This window comes from Lonchura striata, chromosome 16, assembly GCF_046129695.1.
Source record: "Lonchura striata isolate bLonStr1 chromosome 16, bLonStr1.mat, whole genome shotgun sequence".
Lineage (NCBI taxonomy): Eukaryota > Metazoa > Chordata > Aves > Passeriformes > Estrildidae > Lonchura > Lonchura striata.
In genome coordinates this window covers 16,857,857-16,872,274 of record NC_134618.1, presented here as the reverse complement: position 1 = coordinate 16,872,274, position 14,418 = coordinate 16,857,857, and the positions used below count along the sequence as shown (strand labels likewise).

Genomic DNA, 14,418 nt, shown 5'->3' with positions numbered 1-14,418 from the left:
CTGGGTCAGTGCTGCTGCTTCCAGGCACTGAGGGTGTTATGGAGCTGCTGATGCAGGCTGGGAGCTCGGGGCTCTGCTCCCTCTCCCATTAACAGATAAATGTCTCTAATGCCAGCAGGGAACAAAGATAGACTTTGGGGAGCTCAAGTGACCACAGCTTGTGGTCACTGGCAGGTCACTGTGCTCACGTGCTGAGGTGATCTGACCCTGCACTGATGGGAGAACTGCCTGGCAAATCCCAATGGGAATCCACCTCAGCAGCATTTCTGATTGAATGTGGAACTCTTTTGCTTGTACAATGTCCTGTTTTCTAGCTTTGTCTCAAAATAGCAAATTTGAAGAGTGTGGGGATTAGACTTTTTGGTTTAATGTGAGCTTTTTGTGTTGCTTGGCAATGTTTGTAAAGTATTTAATGAAGAAATAATTGCTGTAAAGTACAAATACAAAACTCAGATGAAATACAGGAATATTCCAACTACTGTTTACTAACCTGAAGAGTAGGATCATGTGTTTTATTGTCCACACACTCCCTGTTTCTCCCACCCCAGTGGTGGCACTGCACAGCAAGGTTGTGACAGTGGCTCTGTGTGGACCTGAATGTTTTGGCTGTGGACTAACCCGATGTGCACCCTTACCAAGGAGGGTTTGAAAGTTCTTTTCTCCTTGCAAGCAGAGCTCGGCTGCAGGGTGCTCTCTGAATTTCAGTGCCAAGGAAGGAATTGTCACAATTTCCAAAGCTCTATTAGAGGCAGATGTGGAGTACACGTTCGACCTCACCGTCAGCAAGGAAGGGATGAGTCCCGAAGCCACCAACCAAACCGTACGTACCACACCCAGCTGTCACCTTCTCTGCTTGGCACAGCCACCTCACCTGTGCCAGGGCCTGCCCACCCTCCCAGGGAAGAATTAATCCCTTTAATCCCTTTCCCAAGGAAATTTCTGTAAGAGAAAGGAAACTTCCTTTCCTGCTCTTTAGCAGTCTCAGCTCTTCACATGCCACAGGCTCTGCTCTCATTTTACCCAGAGAGCATCCTAAGAGCCAGGGTTCAACTTTACTGTCAACAATTCCTCACTTCTCACCTTCCAGGTTCTTTTAAGGAAGGATTTTTCAGTGCAGGTTGTTTATGCCCCACGAATCCCAACGCCGAGCGCACCCGCACAGTTCCTGTCAGGAACATCCACCGTGGTGCAGCTGGCAATTGGAGATGGACTCAGGCTGGGAGTGGAAACTCTTACAGCCTGGGTTTGAAACCAGAGCTGCGGGATGAAAAGAAAAAAAATGAAATTGATAGTCTTTCAAGGACATTCCGTACTATCTGGTTTCCATGCAGGAGCACAAAACAATGCTTCCAGTGTCGCAGGAAATCTGCAGATCCTGGCGGGATGGATGGGGCTCCAGCGCAGTGCTGGGGAATATTTATCCCCTTTTAAGAGTCTGCCATGTTAAACAATGTCTTCATTGCTGCCTTTGAGTTCATAATGCTCATTATGCCAGGGCAGAGGGCTCAGTCCAGTGCTGGACAAGCCCATTTCCTCAGGGATGAAAGGAATTTAGCCAGAGCGCAGGAGTCGGAGTTCAGCTGCTGTTGTGTCTGAGCCACCAGTGCCTCTGGAGCTCTGCGAGTGCTCTGCCAGGAAGGTGTGGTGGATGTCTGGAGATGTACACTTGGATTCCAGCTGAAAGCCTGGAACAACGTGCTGCTCCCTGGAAAAGGTGGTTCTTCCATCCCCACCTGGCAGCACAAGCAGGGTTTGCTGGGAATTCAGCACCAGGGACCAGAGGGATATGTCAGAAGTAATTTATGTTGTTAAAAACTGTAAACAAATAAATCCAGAACGACCTAGATCGGCCCAGCTTGACACTGAGTGGCTCCTGCAAACAGTGATGGAAATGGGCAGTGTAAGAGCAGAGATGCAGCTTAAATCTGACCCCAAATCCTTTGGGAATCCCTTCCTGCTGTTTCTTAGCACAGACTGAGCTGGTGCAGAGCAATTCCTCCCTGCAGCACCAGGTGCTGGGGTGTGTCCTTACTTGTTAGGTGTCTGTGTTTTGGTGTCAGACCTTCTGATGGAGCCTCTACCCTTCCCAGGTGTTCATCAAGAGGGGAGGAGTCCCTATTGTGTCCCTGGAGTGCGTGTCCTGCAAGGCTCAGTCTGTCTACGAGGTCAGCAAGAGCTCCTACGTGTACCTGGAGGGCACCTGCCAGAACTGTCACAACGACTCCAAGCTTGGGGTAAAGTCACAAGGCTTTGCTTCACCTCTGGGGGCTCTGGGAGAAGGGGCAGAGGGGTCAGGGTGGAAATGGAAAGAGAAGTGAAGTCCTGGACCTAGATTGTCACAGAGACGAGGGGAAGCAGTCCCTGGCCACAAGCAGCAGCAGATGGGTCTGGCTGAGTCCTTGTGGGGTCATTTCTAAGCCAAAGCCATGAGTGACCAGGTCTTTCCACACAAAAGCCACTTTTTTTTTTTTTTCTTCTCTATAATAATCTGTAAAGTGGTTTTTCTCCCTGCTGGTTGGCATTTTGCCCGTTATTCTGGTGGTTCAGGCAGAGGTGCTTCAGTCTCTCCTCTTGTGCCCACCTCTAATTCCAGCTTCCACTGCAGCCTGTGGAGTGAAGCAGCTCTCAGCACTGGAAGTCCTGTTGCTCTCAGCAAGCCCAGCATGTCCTTGCCTGGCATTTTCTGCCTGGTTATCTCACTGTTTCTCCTGTTATCACAATTGTAGGTTTGTGCTATTAACAGTAACCACCCAGCACATAAAACACGGTATCCCGTGGAGACTCCACCAGTCCTTCATTTATTTCCTGTGTTTTGTACTCTGTATTATGAAATATTCTGTTGGAAGGTGATGTAATTCCAGAAACTAAAGTAGATCTCACAGTGGAAATATTCCCACCAGACATTTTGGAAAGGTTCCAGTTCTTGTTGCTGTAGCACACAAGACTAAAGCCGAATTATCAACTGCAAATTTGGCAGACGCTCCCACTAGAAATCTGTTACTTTTTATAAAAGGCTCAATCTGAAAACATTTTAAGGACATAACTTCAGCTTCAAACCGAACCTCTCGTGTCTTTCCCCCGTCCATCCCTGCAGAGGTGGGCAGCTCACAGCTTTAAGAACAAGTCCCTCATCCTGGACAAAACAACCACGTCCACCGGCGACACGGGGATGAACCTGGTGCTGAGGCCAGGAGCCCTGAGGGATGGCGAGGGCTACACCTTCACCCTGCACATCACAGACCTCACCACGGGGGAGGAGGGCTTCGCCTCCATCGACCTGCTGCCCAACCAGCCCCCCGTGGGGGGCTCCTGCCGCCTGTCCCCCGAGGGACCCCTCAGGGCTCTGGTGACCAAGGTGCACTTCGAGTGTGCAGGTGAGAGCACCTGCCAGCCCCCCCTCTCCTCACTGCCAGCTGCTCTTCCCACGGGTGTTCCCTCCACCCCAAACTCCTGCCCCGGGGTGCTGCTGGCCAGGGCTGGGCTCAGCAGTGGTTTGGTGCATGAGCAGCTTTGTGTGCCCAAATTGTGGAGCTCCCAAACTCCCCGCAGCGGGCAGGCAGTTTAAAAATTCCTAACTATATAGGTGAGTGGTGAGATCCAGGCCAGGCCAGTTCTTGTGGAAGGGACTGGTCATTTCAGTGCAGGAAAAAGAAGATGGTGCCCAAAACTGAGTCACAGTATGTGGGAAGAATCAAAAGACAAAGCAGTGGGGCCGTCTCTGCTGTGTGGGCTGGATGTTCCCACCACAGCCACCTTCCCAACCAGCTGCAGAGACAGCAACAGTGAGCCCAGCTTTGGAAAAGTGGCCTGGCCGATGTCCCACAGCCTTGGGCCAAGGACTGAGTGCCTCTGCAAACCAGATTTCCCCAAATGATCGGTGCTGGAGATTAGAGCTGTTTGTGCACAGTGCCGGGAAGCCACGCTGGGAGGGGATGAGCCCTGCTGCTTCCACGGGGCTGGGCACCAAACTGGGGGAGCAGCAGAAATGTGTTCAGGGTTGTGGGGTTCTAACTTTGCTATGTTTTGAGCTATCCAGAATAATGCTGGAATCAATTCCTCTTTGGAATGGTGGGAATTTCAGCTCTTAGTGATTGCTTTTAAGCTGAAGTGACAGACATGGGACACAGTGGCAATGCCAGCACCTTCACTGGGGCTCACTGGCAAACAAAGTGAATTTCCCAACTGCCCAGCTCCCATCACACTCCACATAATTCCTGGGAGCTCCAGGGAAACCTCTGTGTGGGTTTTATCCTGTATCCGGTTGTTCCTGAGCTGCTGAGCTCCTGGAGAGCTGAGCCTCTGTCTAAGGTCAGGCCTTGCAGGGCTTGTACAGCAGCTGTGGCTTTTGTCACTCCTGTTCCCAGTCCCAGCAGAGTTATTCCTCCTTTTTATTTTTATCATGAATTTTTCATAATCCCTTTAAATATTACAGAACCCAAACACCCAAGGAGAAACCCCTAAACATCACAAAAATTCTGAGAGAACCAAGGCACCCATCCAGCCTGATGGAGTCCCTGAGCTGTCCTCATTTTGGGGACAAGCTGCCAGAGCAGGGGACTCTTGCTGGGACAGCAGCAAGGACAGGTCCATAGAACCATCAGAGCATCCTGGAATGGTTTGGAGTGGTCTTTAAAGACCATCTTGGCCATAGAACCATCAGAGAATACTGGAATGGTTTGGAGTGGTCTTTGAAGACCATCTTGTCCCTAGAACCATCAGAGAATACTGGAATGGTTTGGAGTGGTCTTTAAAGGCCATCTTGTCCCTTGCCAGGGACACCCCCCCAGTCCAGGTCGCTCCAAACCCCATTTGTGCTGCGGGGCTGAGCAGGACGGGACGCCCCAGGGCAGGGCAGGGGCAGGGGCAGTGCCAGCTCCTCTGGGGCGCTGCCTGCAGCTCCCCACGGCCCTGTCAGAGCCCTCTGGGCTTTCCTTGCAGGCTGGCGGGACACGGAGGACGCCGAGGGGCCGCTGGTGTTCATCCTGCTGGCCTCACGCCACCGGCCCGGCCACTTTCACGAGTTCTGCGTCTACAAGGGCAGCCGGGCCGAGCACGGCGCCTTCCTGCCCCCCGGCTTCCACGAGAGCGGCTTCCAGGTGTCCGTGGCCGTGCTGGTGCAGGACCAGCTGGGAGCCACCGTGGTGGCTGTCAACCGGTAAGAGGCCGCTGGGCTGGCGCTCAGCCCCGTGCCCAGCCCCAGCTCCCCAGTGCCAGGCTGGTGGCGGGTCCCTGTCCTGATCCTGGCTGAAGGGATCGCCTGCTGGAAGAGGCTGCTGGCAGGAAAGGGAGGGGAGGCTCAGCAGAAGTGCACACAAAAAAATTCCAGGCTTTGTGGAGTGTTGCTTGAGGGGGAGGCTTTCCCAGGAGTTCACTGCTTTGGTAGAATCGTGGATTTGTTAAGTGGGAAGAGATTCCTGGGATCGTGGGCTAGGCCAGAGAGGAGCCAGGCTGCAGGTCCCTGGGGCACCAGGGCAGCAGCAGCAGCGCTGCCTTTGTGGGTCACCCACCTGCCTCCCCTCCTGTCCCTTGCCAGCCCAGCCTGCACTTCACCCAAATCCCTCTTTCCTTGCAGCTCCATGGAAATCGGCCTCCCCGAGGGCTTCCCCAGCCTCTCCCACTGGCTCTACAATCAGACTGACACCGTGCTCCAGGGCTTGGTGAAACAAGGGGACCCCCAGCAGGTCATTGAGTACTCCCTGGCCCTCATCACCATCTTAAATGAGGTAACACAGCTTGTTCTGCCCAAGAGGGGCATCCAGAAGTCCTTGCATTCACCAGGAGAATTTTTGGGCCAGATTTTGTGCCATGATCTCTATAGGCAGGGCAGGAATTCGGGGCTGTATTGCTGTTTCCCTGCCTGGGAAGAGGCTGCTCCACACCTGGAAGCCGGGCAGGGATAATTCCCCTGGGCACAGGCACCCTGCTTAGGTGGATAAGGACTTCACTCCAGGTACCTGTTAGCTGCTGAGTGCCAGGCTGTTCAGATAATTGCTTGGAGAGCAGAAGTGACAGTGAGGAAGCTCTGCTGGAAAACCAGCTTGTTAGATCCCTCTGGGGAGAAGCAGAGGCAGGAGATGTGGAGTGCAGGGAACAGGTGACTCCAGCTCAGCTCGGCAGCCTCTGAAACCGCTCTTCACTCTGTTATTCTCCCTCCACCTTCCTCAACTCCTCCTGTTTTGTTTGCCACCCCCAGTACGAGCGGTCCGTGCTGCTGGAGCCCGAGGCTGGGCAGGAATTCGAGCTGCGCACCTGGACTCGCAACAACATCACGGAGACGCTGAACGCGCTGAAGGTGAACACGGTGGATGACATCCAGCAGATCTCAGCTGCCCTGGCACAGTGCACGGTACGGCCCCTCCCCACCTCTGAGCCTGCAGGGGCAGCCCCTCAGTCCTGCCTGGGCTGGCCTGGCTCTCTCCAAACACACACGGGGCAGCTGTCACTGTCCACCCCATCGGGGTGTCTGCGGTGACGTCCTGGGCGCTGCCAGCTCTGCCCCTGGCAGCTCTGTGCTGCTCCTCTGCTGCCCGCCCTGGTTGGCAGCAGCAGGAGAGGCCTCCACAGGCTGGAGAATTGGAGAACCATGCAATGGTTTGGGTTGGAAAGGATCTTAAAGTTCATCCAGTGCCACCCCTGCCATGTCAGGGATGCCTTCCACCATCCCAGGCTGCTCCAAACCCTGTCCAGCCTGGCTTTGGGCACTGCCAGGGATCCAGGGCCAGCCACAGCTGCTCTGGGCACCCTGTGCCAGGGCCTGCCCATCCTGCCAGGGAACATTTCCTTCCCAATATCCAATCTGATCTACCCTCTTTCAGCTTAAAGCCAATTCCGATTGTTCTGTCCCTCCATCCCTTGTCCCAAGGCCCTCTCCAGCTCTCCTGGAGCCTTGAGGCACTGGAAGGGGCTCTGAGCTCTCCTCAGAGCCTTCTCTTTTCCAAGCTGGACACCCCCAGCTCTCCCAGAGCTGAGGGGCTCCAGAAGCACTGGAATAAACTGGGGGAGTCACAGAATCTGTGAGGACAGGCTGGAGTAACACCAGCAGAGCTGCTTTGGGCCAGGGGGCAGTGCCCAGGTCTGATGCTCCTCCCAGCCCTGTTTCTGCCCTACAAGATGAGAAACCCCTCTCTGCTCTGCTCTGCTGCTCACTGGCAGGACTGAGATCCTGGCAGTGTGCAGCACCAGTTCCAGTGCTGGGGCTGCTGCCTGGTGGGTTTAGGAGAGAAGAGAGCCCAGCTGGGTAAAGCACTTGTGCCTTGGTGTTCAGCCAAGCTGCACTGGCTCCTCCTCCTTCCCTCCCTAGCCTTTGCCTTGGGGGGTCTGGTCAGGTTCCTTGGCCCTGGCTGTGCTTCCCCTGCAGCCAGGTCAGTGGTGGGCAGGCGCTGCATCCCACCCACAGAGTCCTGAGCTGCTCCCTTCCCTGCTTCCGAGCCTGCAAAGCTCAAAAACCCCTTCTTTTTGTTCCCCTCTGCCTGGGCTGTGGGGTTGAGCACATCCCATTCCATGCTGGAGCAGTTTGTTTCTGTCTCTCCCACCTCCTCCTGCCTCGTGACTTGATTTTGCTGTGGGAGCTTAGGTCTAGAAATAGAATTTTTATTCCACGGGGAAAGCTGACATTCCAGGATTAGCTGGTGCTCTGGGCAGGAATGAAAATCTTAGGAAAACAGTACTCCAGAAATTCCCAAGTGGCTGAGACAAGTGAAGTTCACACATTCCTTTGCTGCACAAGTGTCCATGAGGGCTGATAGATTTTTGAATTTACCTACAAGGGAGAGGAAAAATCAGAATTAGTTTCTCCTGGAGGGATAAAAAAAAGAATCTTGAACTTCTTGGTCGATTCTCCTCCCTAAGTAGGAGCTGCCCTTGGGTGGTTCCTCCCCATAACCCAGTGTCTTCCCCACCTCCCTGATTCCTGACTCCGATTCACACAGTCTGTCCTGGCTTCTCAGAGCTTACAAATAAAGCAGAAGAGGGGGAATTCAAGACCTGCAGATGCTGTTTTGATTCTTCACCAAAACATATGGTGAATCACGGCTGAATCCTACGATGATTAAAAGAAAGAAGATGAATAAGAGTGAGGAACGGGGTTGTAACAGCTTCCATGTGTTCCTCAGTCCTTCCCATCCAGCCCTGGAGAGTGCAGGAAGCTCCAGGCCATGGCTGGAACATTCTGTTTCTTGGACACATCTGGGAGCAGGGGGAGGGACATCCATCATGCCTGAGTGGCAGGATCCCTCCCACAGCCTCCAGGAGGTTTTGGACCCCGAAATGGATTCAGTTGGGGTTAATCCTGCTTCCACTGGAGGTCGTGGACTGGATGCAGGAATCCCATCCAGCTCGTCCTGGCTGGTTGCTGTGTGTGGTCCCAGAGGGGAGGTGTGCCTGGTCCTTAGGAGAGCACACCAGGGAACACGAATTTAGAATCACAGAATCCTGGAATGGCTTGGGTTGGAAGGATCAGTTTGCTCCAAGCCATGTCCAACCTGGCCTTGAACATTTCCAGGGATGGAGCAGCCACAGCTTCTCTGGGCAACAATTTCCTGCCTTTATTCCTCTTCCCAACCCAAAAGCATCCTCTGCCAGGTATCCTCTGCTTGCCTGTACACTGGCACTTTGGAATGTCATGGGAGGGGGATGGAAGAGCCTTAGAGCCACCAACAAGTTGCTGGTCAGTGTGAGCAGGGCAGCCTCTGCCAGCCCCTTTTCCAGAGGGAAAAGGTCTCCTGAGGACAGAGGCAGCTGGGCTTTCCCTGGGCTGTTCCTGCCCTGTCAGACCCTGGTCCCTTTGCAGGTGGTGAGCAAGGAGCTGGTGTGCAAGTCATGCCTGACAAGGACCCTGAACAAGCTGGAGACCATGATGACCATTCTGCAAGGGGAGACCACGCAGGGCACGGTGACACCGACTGGCATCGCTGACAACATCCTCAACATCACAGGTGACCTTGTCCTCTGGGTGGGGACAGGGGACAAGCTCAGGGGCAGGAGCAGGCTCAGGGGAGCTTTCAGGCTCCTTCCTCTGCCCTTTGGGCTTTGGCCCAAATTTTTAGAAAGTTCCATCTGCCATTTGGAGCGTGGCATCCCAGCCTTCTCTTCTCCCTGTGCTTTTCCCAGGGTTGTGCTGGCTTTGGCAGCTGCTCTGTGGACATTTACATCTGACAGTTGTTAATATAACTCACTAATACTCCTAATAAGCTCACTAATACTCCAGGGGATTCTCTTTTTAGTAAACAATGAGCAACAGCTATGGATTCCAGATGCTTGTCTTCCTGGTTGGAGTCCAAGGAGGCTGTCAAGCCTCACTGGGGCATCTGGGAGCACTGTGTGGAAATTCCCACCTGGGTGACCTGGGGGGAAGCAGAGACACCTTCTCTGCAGCCCTTGTTACCTCTGCACTCCTTTCTGAGTGTTGTGCACTTTCTAGTGCAAAAGCTTAGGAACATATTTTTATTTTATCTGTTCTCTCCCTGTTTCCTGAGCTGTGGTTCTCTTCACTACACAGGGGGGAATTCAGATGTGATTAAATATTCCTCACCAAACCTGGTAGATTAGAGAGGCAGCAGGAACTGCTGACAGCTTTGCTTTTAGCTCTGGGCTATGAACAGTCCAGTGGGGGAGGTCATGTGCAGAGGGACAGTGAGAAGACAGCAAGGAAAACCTTGTCTGATTGCTTTGGGAAGGTGTCAGGTGTTCACCTGACTGTAGCAGTTATCCAAGCCATTTACCACTTCCTCTTCCTTTCTCTCCTGGCAGGTGACCTAATCCACCTTGTCAATACAGTTTCACAAGAATCCAAGCCCCAGGAGCTGCTTGCTGATTCCCACAATTTGCTGCTGGCTCCCAAAGCCTACAACCTGTCCTCCAGCCTGATGCGAATCCTCATGAAGTCCCGGGTGCTGAACGAAGAGCCCCTCGAGCTGGTGGGAGGAGAAATTAAGGCCACAGGCAAGAGGTCTGACCCCTTTAACCTGCTTTGCTACGAAAACACACCAAACTGCCAGTTCTCCATCCCCCAGGCCTTCAACTCCACCCTTTCCAACCTGACGGATGTCATCCAAGTCATGTTCCAAGTGGACTCCAACCCCTTCCCTTTTGGCTACATCAGCAACTACACCGTGTCCACCAAGGTGGCCTCCATGGAGTTCCAGACACACAACGGGGTGCAGATCCCCATCGGGAGCCTGGACTCTGAAAAAGCCATCACTGTGATGGTCTCAAACAGCACAGAGCCCGAAAATCTCGTGGCTGGCACTGAAGTCATCGAGGCAAGAACGTCTGTGAACCTGATTGTGATCATGGAGAGCAACAACAGGGAAGCAGGACTGCACTTTCAGCTCACCTACAGAGTCCTCAATGGTAGAGCTGGCAAATCCATCTCTCTGTTAGTCCTTCCTGTGGGAGAGGAGGGCTGGGTGTGAGGGGTAACCAGTGTGGGGAGGGATGCTGGGTGGCAGCAGCAGGTTCCACACTGCATGGTCCAGGTTCTGGCTGTCCTGGACAATCTCCATGCCCAGTGTCATCCTTGCTTGTGGATTCTGGCCCTGGGAAGCCTTTTGCTTTTCCTAGCCCTTCTGTTGAGCCACATTAGCCCTGGAAGGCATTGTCCAGTCCCTCTCCCAGGCAGGCCCAGTGGTATGCAGTGCTCAGGCATCCTCTGAGGAGCACACTGAGGGAGCACAGTCTGGAGAAGCATCTCCCACAGCTCTCTGCATTCCTTCTTCCCCGAGCCCTGGTGCTGACAGCAGACCTGTGGTTGAGCCTGCCAGGGGTTTTTAAAGCCCTTTGTTCCTTCTCCTCCCCACAGAGCATTACCTGGCCAGTGAGCCCGAGCCCTTCATCATGGCCTATCTCCATCACGAGCCCGAGCCCAACGAGCACAACTGCTCTGCCTCCAAGAGAATCAGCCTGGACGCCCTGGCTGGAAGTGACCACAAGCTCTACACCTTCTTCACCTCACCCAGGTAAGAGGAGCCTCCCTGGCAGTCCCTGTCAGCCTCAGGCTGTGCTGTGGATGCGTGTGAGGGGTGCTCAGGTGGTCTGTGGAGCCCCTGAGTACCTGCACAGCTGAAAGGTGTAAAATACACCACATTCACTGGGCTTTTCCTCCTTTTTGAGTGCGTCCCTGCCCTTGTGCCTGGAAGCTTTCCAAGGGTACACTCCACCAGAACGGGGCTGGTATCCCTTCAGGAGGCAGGGGAGTCATCTCCTTGCTCTTTCCCTTCTCCAGAACGGATGACCCCATCCAGAAATACTACCTGAACATCACCAACCACTTCAGCTGGTCGGCAGTGGAGGTGACCCTGGGGCTCTACACATCCCTGTGCCAGTACTTCAGCGAGCAGGAGAAGCGCTGGAAGACAGAAGGAATTGTCCCCCTGGAGGAGACCAGGCCAGACCAGGCCGTGTGCTTGACCCAGCACCTCACAGCCTTTGGGGCCAGCCTGTTTGTGCCCCCAAACTCTGTCCAGTTCATCTTTCCCGTGAGTACAACAAAGCGGAGGCTGTGCAGTGCTGTCACACATAGAACAGGTTGTTGTCACCTGGAGCAAAGCCGTAGGCTCCTGTTGGTTTCGTGTCAAAGCACAGGCATTTGGGATCCTTTGGGAGATGCAGATGGGCACAGCTCAGGAGAAGCTGTGTCCCCTGGTTGGGAATCCTGGCTGGAAACAGACATTTGCAGATGGCTTTAGTCCCTGCTCTGGACACCTTGACTGTGTCTGCATCTTAGGGAGATGCCAAATGCTCCTCCCAGCTGTCACCCAGCACTGTTTGATCCCAGGGAGTCACACCTGCAGCTGCTCCTGCTTCCCAGGGGCCTCCAGCTCTTCCTGGCCGTGTCCCTGTGCCGTGAGCAGGAGCAGGGAGCTGCTGGCCACAGCCTGCAAGGAGGCAGGGAATGGGAACAGGATCCTCCTGGGGTTGCCTTTCAGCACTTTTCCCTTCTCCAGGCTCCAGGCCCAGGGCTGAACTACATCGTGCTGCTGACGTGCGCTGTGTGCTTCGTCACCTACTCGGTGGCTGCTCTGATCGTGCACAAGCTGGATGTGATCGACACGAACCGCGTGGGGGTGATCCCCTTCTGCGGCAAGAACGGGATGTACAAATACGAGATCCTGGTGAAAACGGGCTGGGGCAGAGGGTCAGGTGAGCCCACAGCCTGCTCCCGTGCCTGGTTCCCAGGGGGACACCTGTATTCACCTGAGGCCCCACGTGCTGAGGGCACGTCACGCTCTGAATGCTCCCAGAACTGAGCTGCAGCTTCAGTCCAGGGCTTCCCACAGCATTCCTGGGTTTTGTTGTGTGGTGATGGGGCAAGTCAAGGGAATGGTTTGGGTTGGAAGGTTCTTCAAAAACCTCCTAGTTTCAAACTCCTGACATGGACACCTTCCACTAGCCCAGGCTGCTCCACCACTGGCTGCTGTGGTGGGATAAGCAATTGCTGCTGGAAGGAACCACCCAGGAGAGAAATTCCCCCATCCTGCCTTCCTTGACTGGGCTGTGGTTGCAGAGGCAGAGATTGTTCCTCACTCTGACCCTCTCCTGCCCACCTGGCCCTTTGGATGGCTCCTTTTGCTGTCCTCCAGGATCCATCACTGTTTTGAATCCTTCCCAACAGCAGGCAGGCACAAAATTTGGCTTCTCCTCGCGGGCTGGGTGTGTGGATAGATCTGTCACAGGCAGGGCTGGGGAGAAGCTGCACCTCGGGTGAGCTTCCCTGAGGGATCCCCTTCCTTCCCTGCAGGTACCACAGCCCACGTGGGCATCGCCCTGTACGGGGTGGACAACAAAAGTGGCCACAGACACCTGGATGGGGACAACGCCTTCCACCGCAACAGCCTGGACGTGTTCCAGATCGCCACGGAGCGCAGCCTGGGCAGCGTCTGGCGCATCCGCATCTGGCACGACAACAAAGGTGGGGCACGCAGGGGCCACGTGCTGGCCCTGGACAGGGGCAGCTGGCCTGTGCTGACCCCTGGATCGAGGGGACATTGTCGGGGGACATTGTGGGGGGACATTGTGGGGGGACGTGGAGTCTCCCTCACAGACTGGCCAGGTGCCACCCCAGACACAGAGGATGCAATGTGCCATGCACTGTGACCATAAATGTCACCCCAGACACAGAGCATGCAATGTGCCATGTACTCCGACCATAAATGTCACCCCAGACAGAGAAGATGCAATGTGCCCTGCACTGTGACCATAAATGTCACCCCAGGGCGAGGTGGCTGTGCCATGCTTCCCTGGTGGGTCCTGTGCAGTGCCAGTTGTGTCCCTGTCCCACTGGCAGTGCTCATGTGGCCCCTCAGCGTCGTGGGCTCACGCAGGGAGTGTGTGCCATGAAATAATTCCTCTGTCTGCCCCCGTTCAGGCCTGAGCCCCTCGTGGTACCTGCAGCACGTCATCGTGCGGGACCTGCAGAGCAGCAAGAGCTATTTCTTCCTGGTGAACGACTGGCTGTCGGTGGAGAGCGAGGACAACGATGGCCTGGTGGAGAGGGAGGTGTTTGCTGCCAGTGAGTGCCCCACATCCCCTGGCTCCTTCTCACCCCTGGTGCCTGGGCCCCTCTTTTTCTCCAGGCTGAGCCCCCCCTAGTTCCCTCAGTCACTCCTGGAGCTCCAGACTCTTCCCCTTCTCTGGACATTCTCCAGCCCCTCCAGGTCTTTGTTCTTGTGAGGTTCCCAGAACTGACCCCAGGGCTGGAGGTTCCTCAGCAGTGCCCTGTGCCAGGGACAGGCGCTGCCCTGGGGTACAAGCCAGGTGCCATTGGCCTCTTGCCCACCTGGGCACAGCTGGGCTCACCTTCAGCCCCTGGCACTGCCAGATCCTTTTCTGCCTGGCAGCTTTTCCAGCCACTCATCCTCAGACCTGGAGCACGGGGAGGGCCCCTGTGGATGGAGTGTGCTTACTCTGGAGTTTCTGGGACAGATGTGGCCGGCTCAGCCACGTCCCCACGGTGGTGCAGCCACCCTGAGCGTGTCACTTTGTCACCTTGTGGCCAGGTGAGAGCGAGCTGAGGAGCTCCTGGCGGATCTTCGTGGCGGAGCTGCAGCGCGGGTTCTTTGAGAAGCACGTGTGGCTGTCGCTGTGGGACCGCCCGCCCCGCTCCCGCTTCACCCGCGTCCAGAGGGCCACCTGCTGCTGCCTGCTCATCTTCCTCTTCCTCTGCGCCAACGCCGTGTGGTACGGCGTGGTGGGCAGCGTCCACCTCAGGTGTGTGTTTGGTGTGGTGGGCAGCGTCCACCTCAGGTGTGTGTTTGGTGTGGTGGGCAGTGTCCACCTCAGGTGTGTGATGGGCAATGCCCAACTCAGGTGTGTTTGGTGTGGTGGCAAATGTCCACCTCAGGTGTGTCCATGGTGTGGTAGGCAGTGTCCACCTCAGGTGTGTGATGGGCAGTGTCCACCTCAGGTTTGTGACTGGTGTGG

The 14,418-nt window shown here is 55.2% G+C and overlaps 1 protein-coding gene across 1 annotated transcript in view; it reads left to right on the top strand.

The window, feature by feature from the left end:
- PKD1 (polycystin 1, transient receptor potential channel interacting) overlaps positions 1-14,418 on the top strand; it is an 83,019-nt gene that overhangs the window by 54,668 nt on the left and 13,933 nt on the right. The window contains exons 16-29 of the mRNA XM_077786913.1: positions 674-820; positions 2,091-2,234; positions 3,095-3,374; positions 4,939-5,155; positions 5,573-5,723; positions 6,194-6,346; positions 8,789-8,938; positions 9,753-10,350; positions 10,799-10,955; positions 11,222-11,474; positions 11,943-12,138; positions 12,737-12,907; positions 13,364-13,507; positions 13,995-14,205. Coding sequence (XP_077643039.1) covers positions 674-820; positions 2,091-2,234; positions 3,095-3,374; positions 4,939-5,155; positions 5,573-5,723; positions 6,194-6,346; positions 8,789-8,938; positions 9,753-10,350; positions 10,799-10,955; positions 11,222-11,474; positions 11,943-12,138; positions 12,737-12,907; positions 13,364-13,507; positions 13,995-14,205 — 2,972 coding nt within the window. The remainder of the gene's footprint in view (positions 1-673; positions 821-2,090; positions 2,235-3,094; positions 3,375-4,938; positions 5,156-5,572; positions 5,724-6,193; positions 6,347-8,788; positions 8,939-9,752; positions 10,351-10,798; positions 10,956-11,221; positions 11,475-11,942; positions 12,139-12,736; positions 12,908-13,363; positions 13,508-13,994; positions 14,206-14,418) is intronic.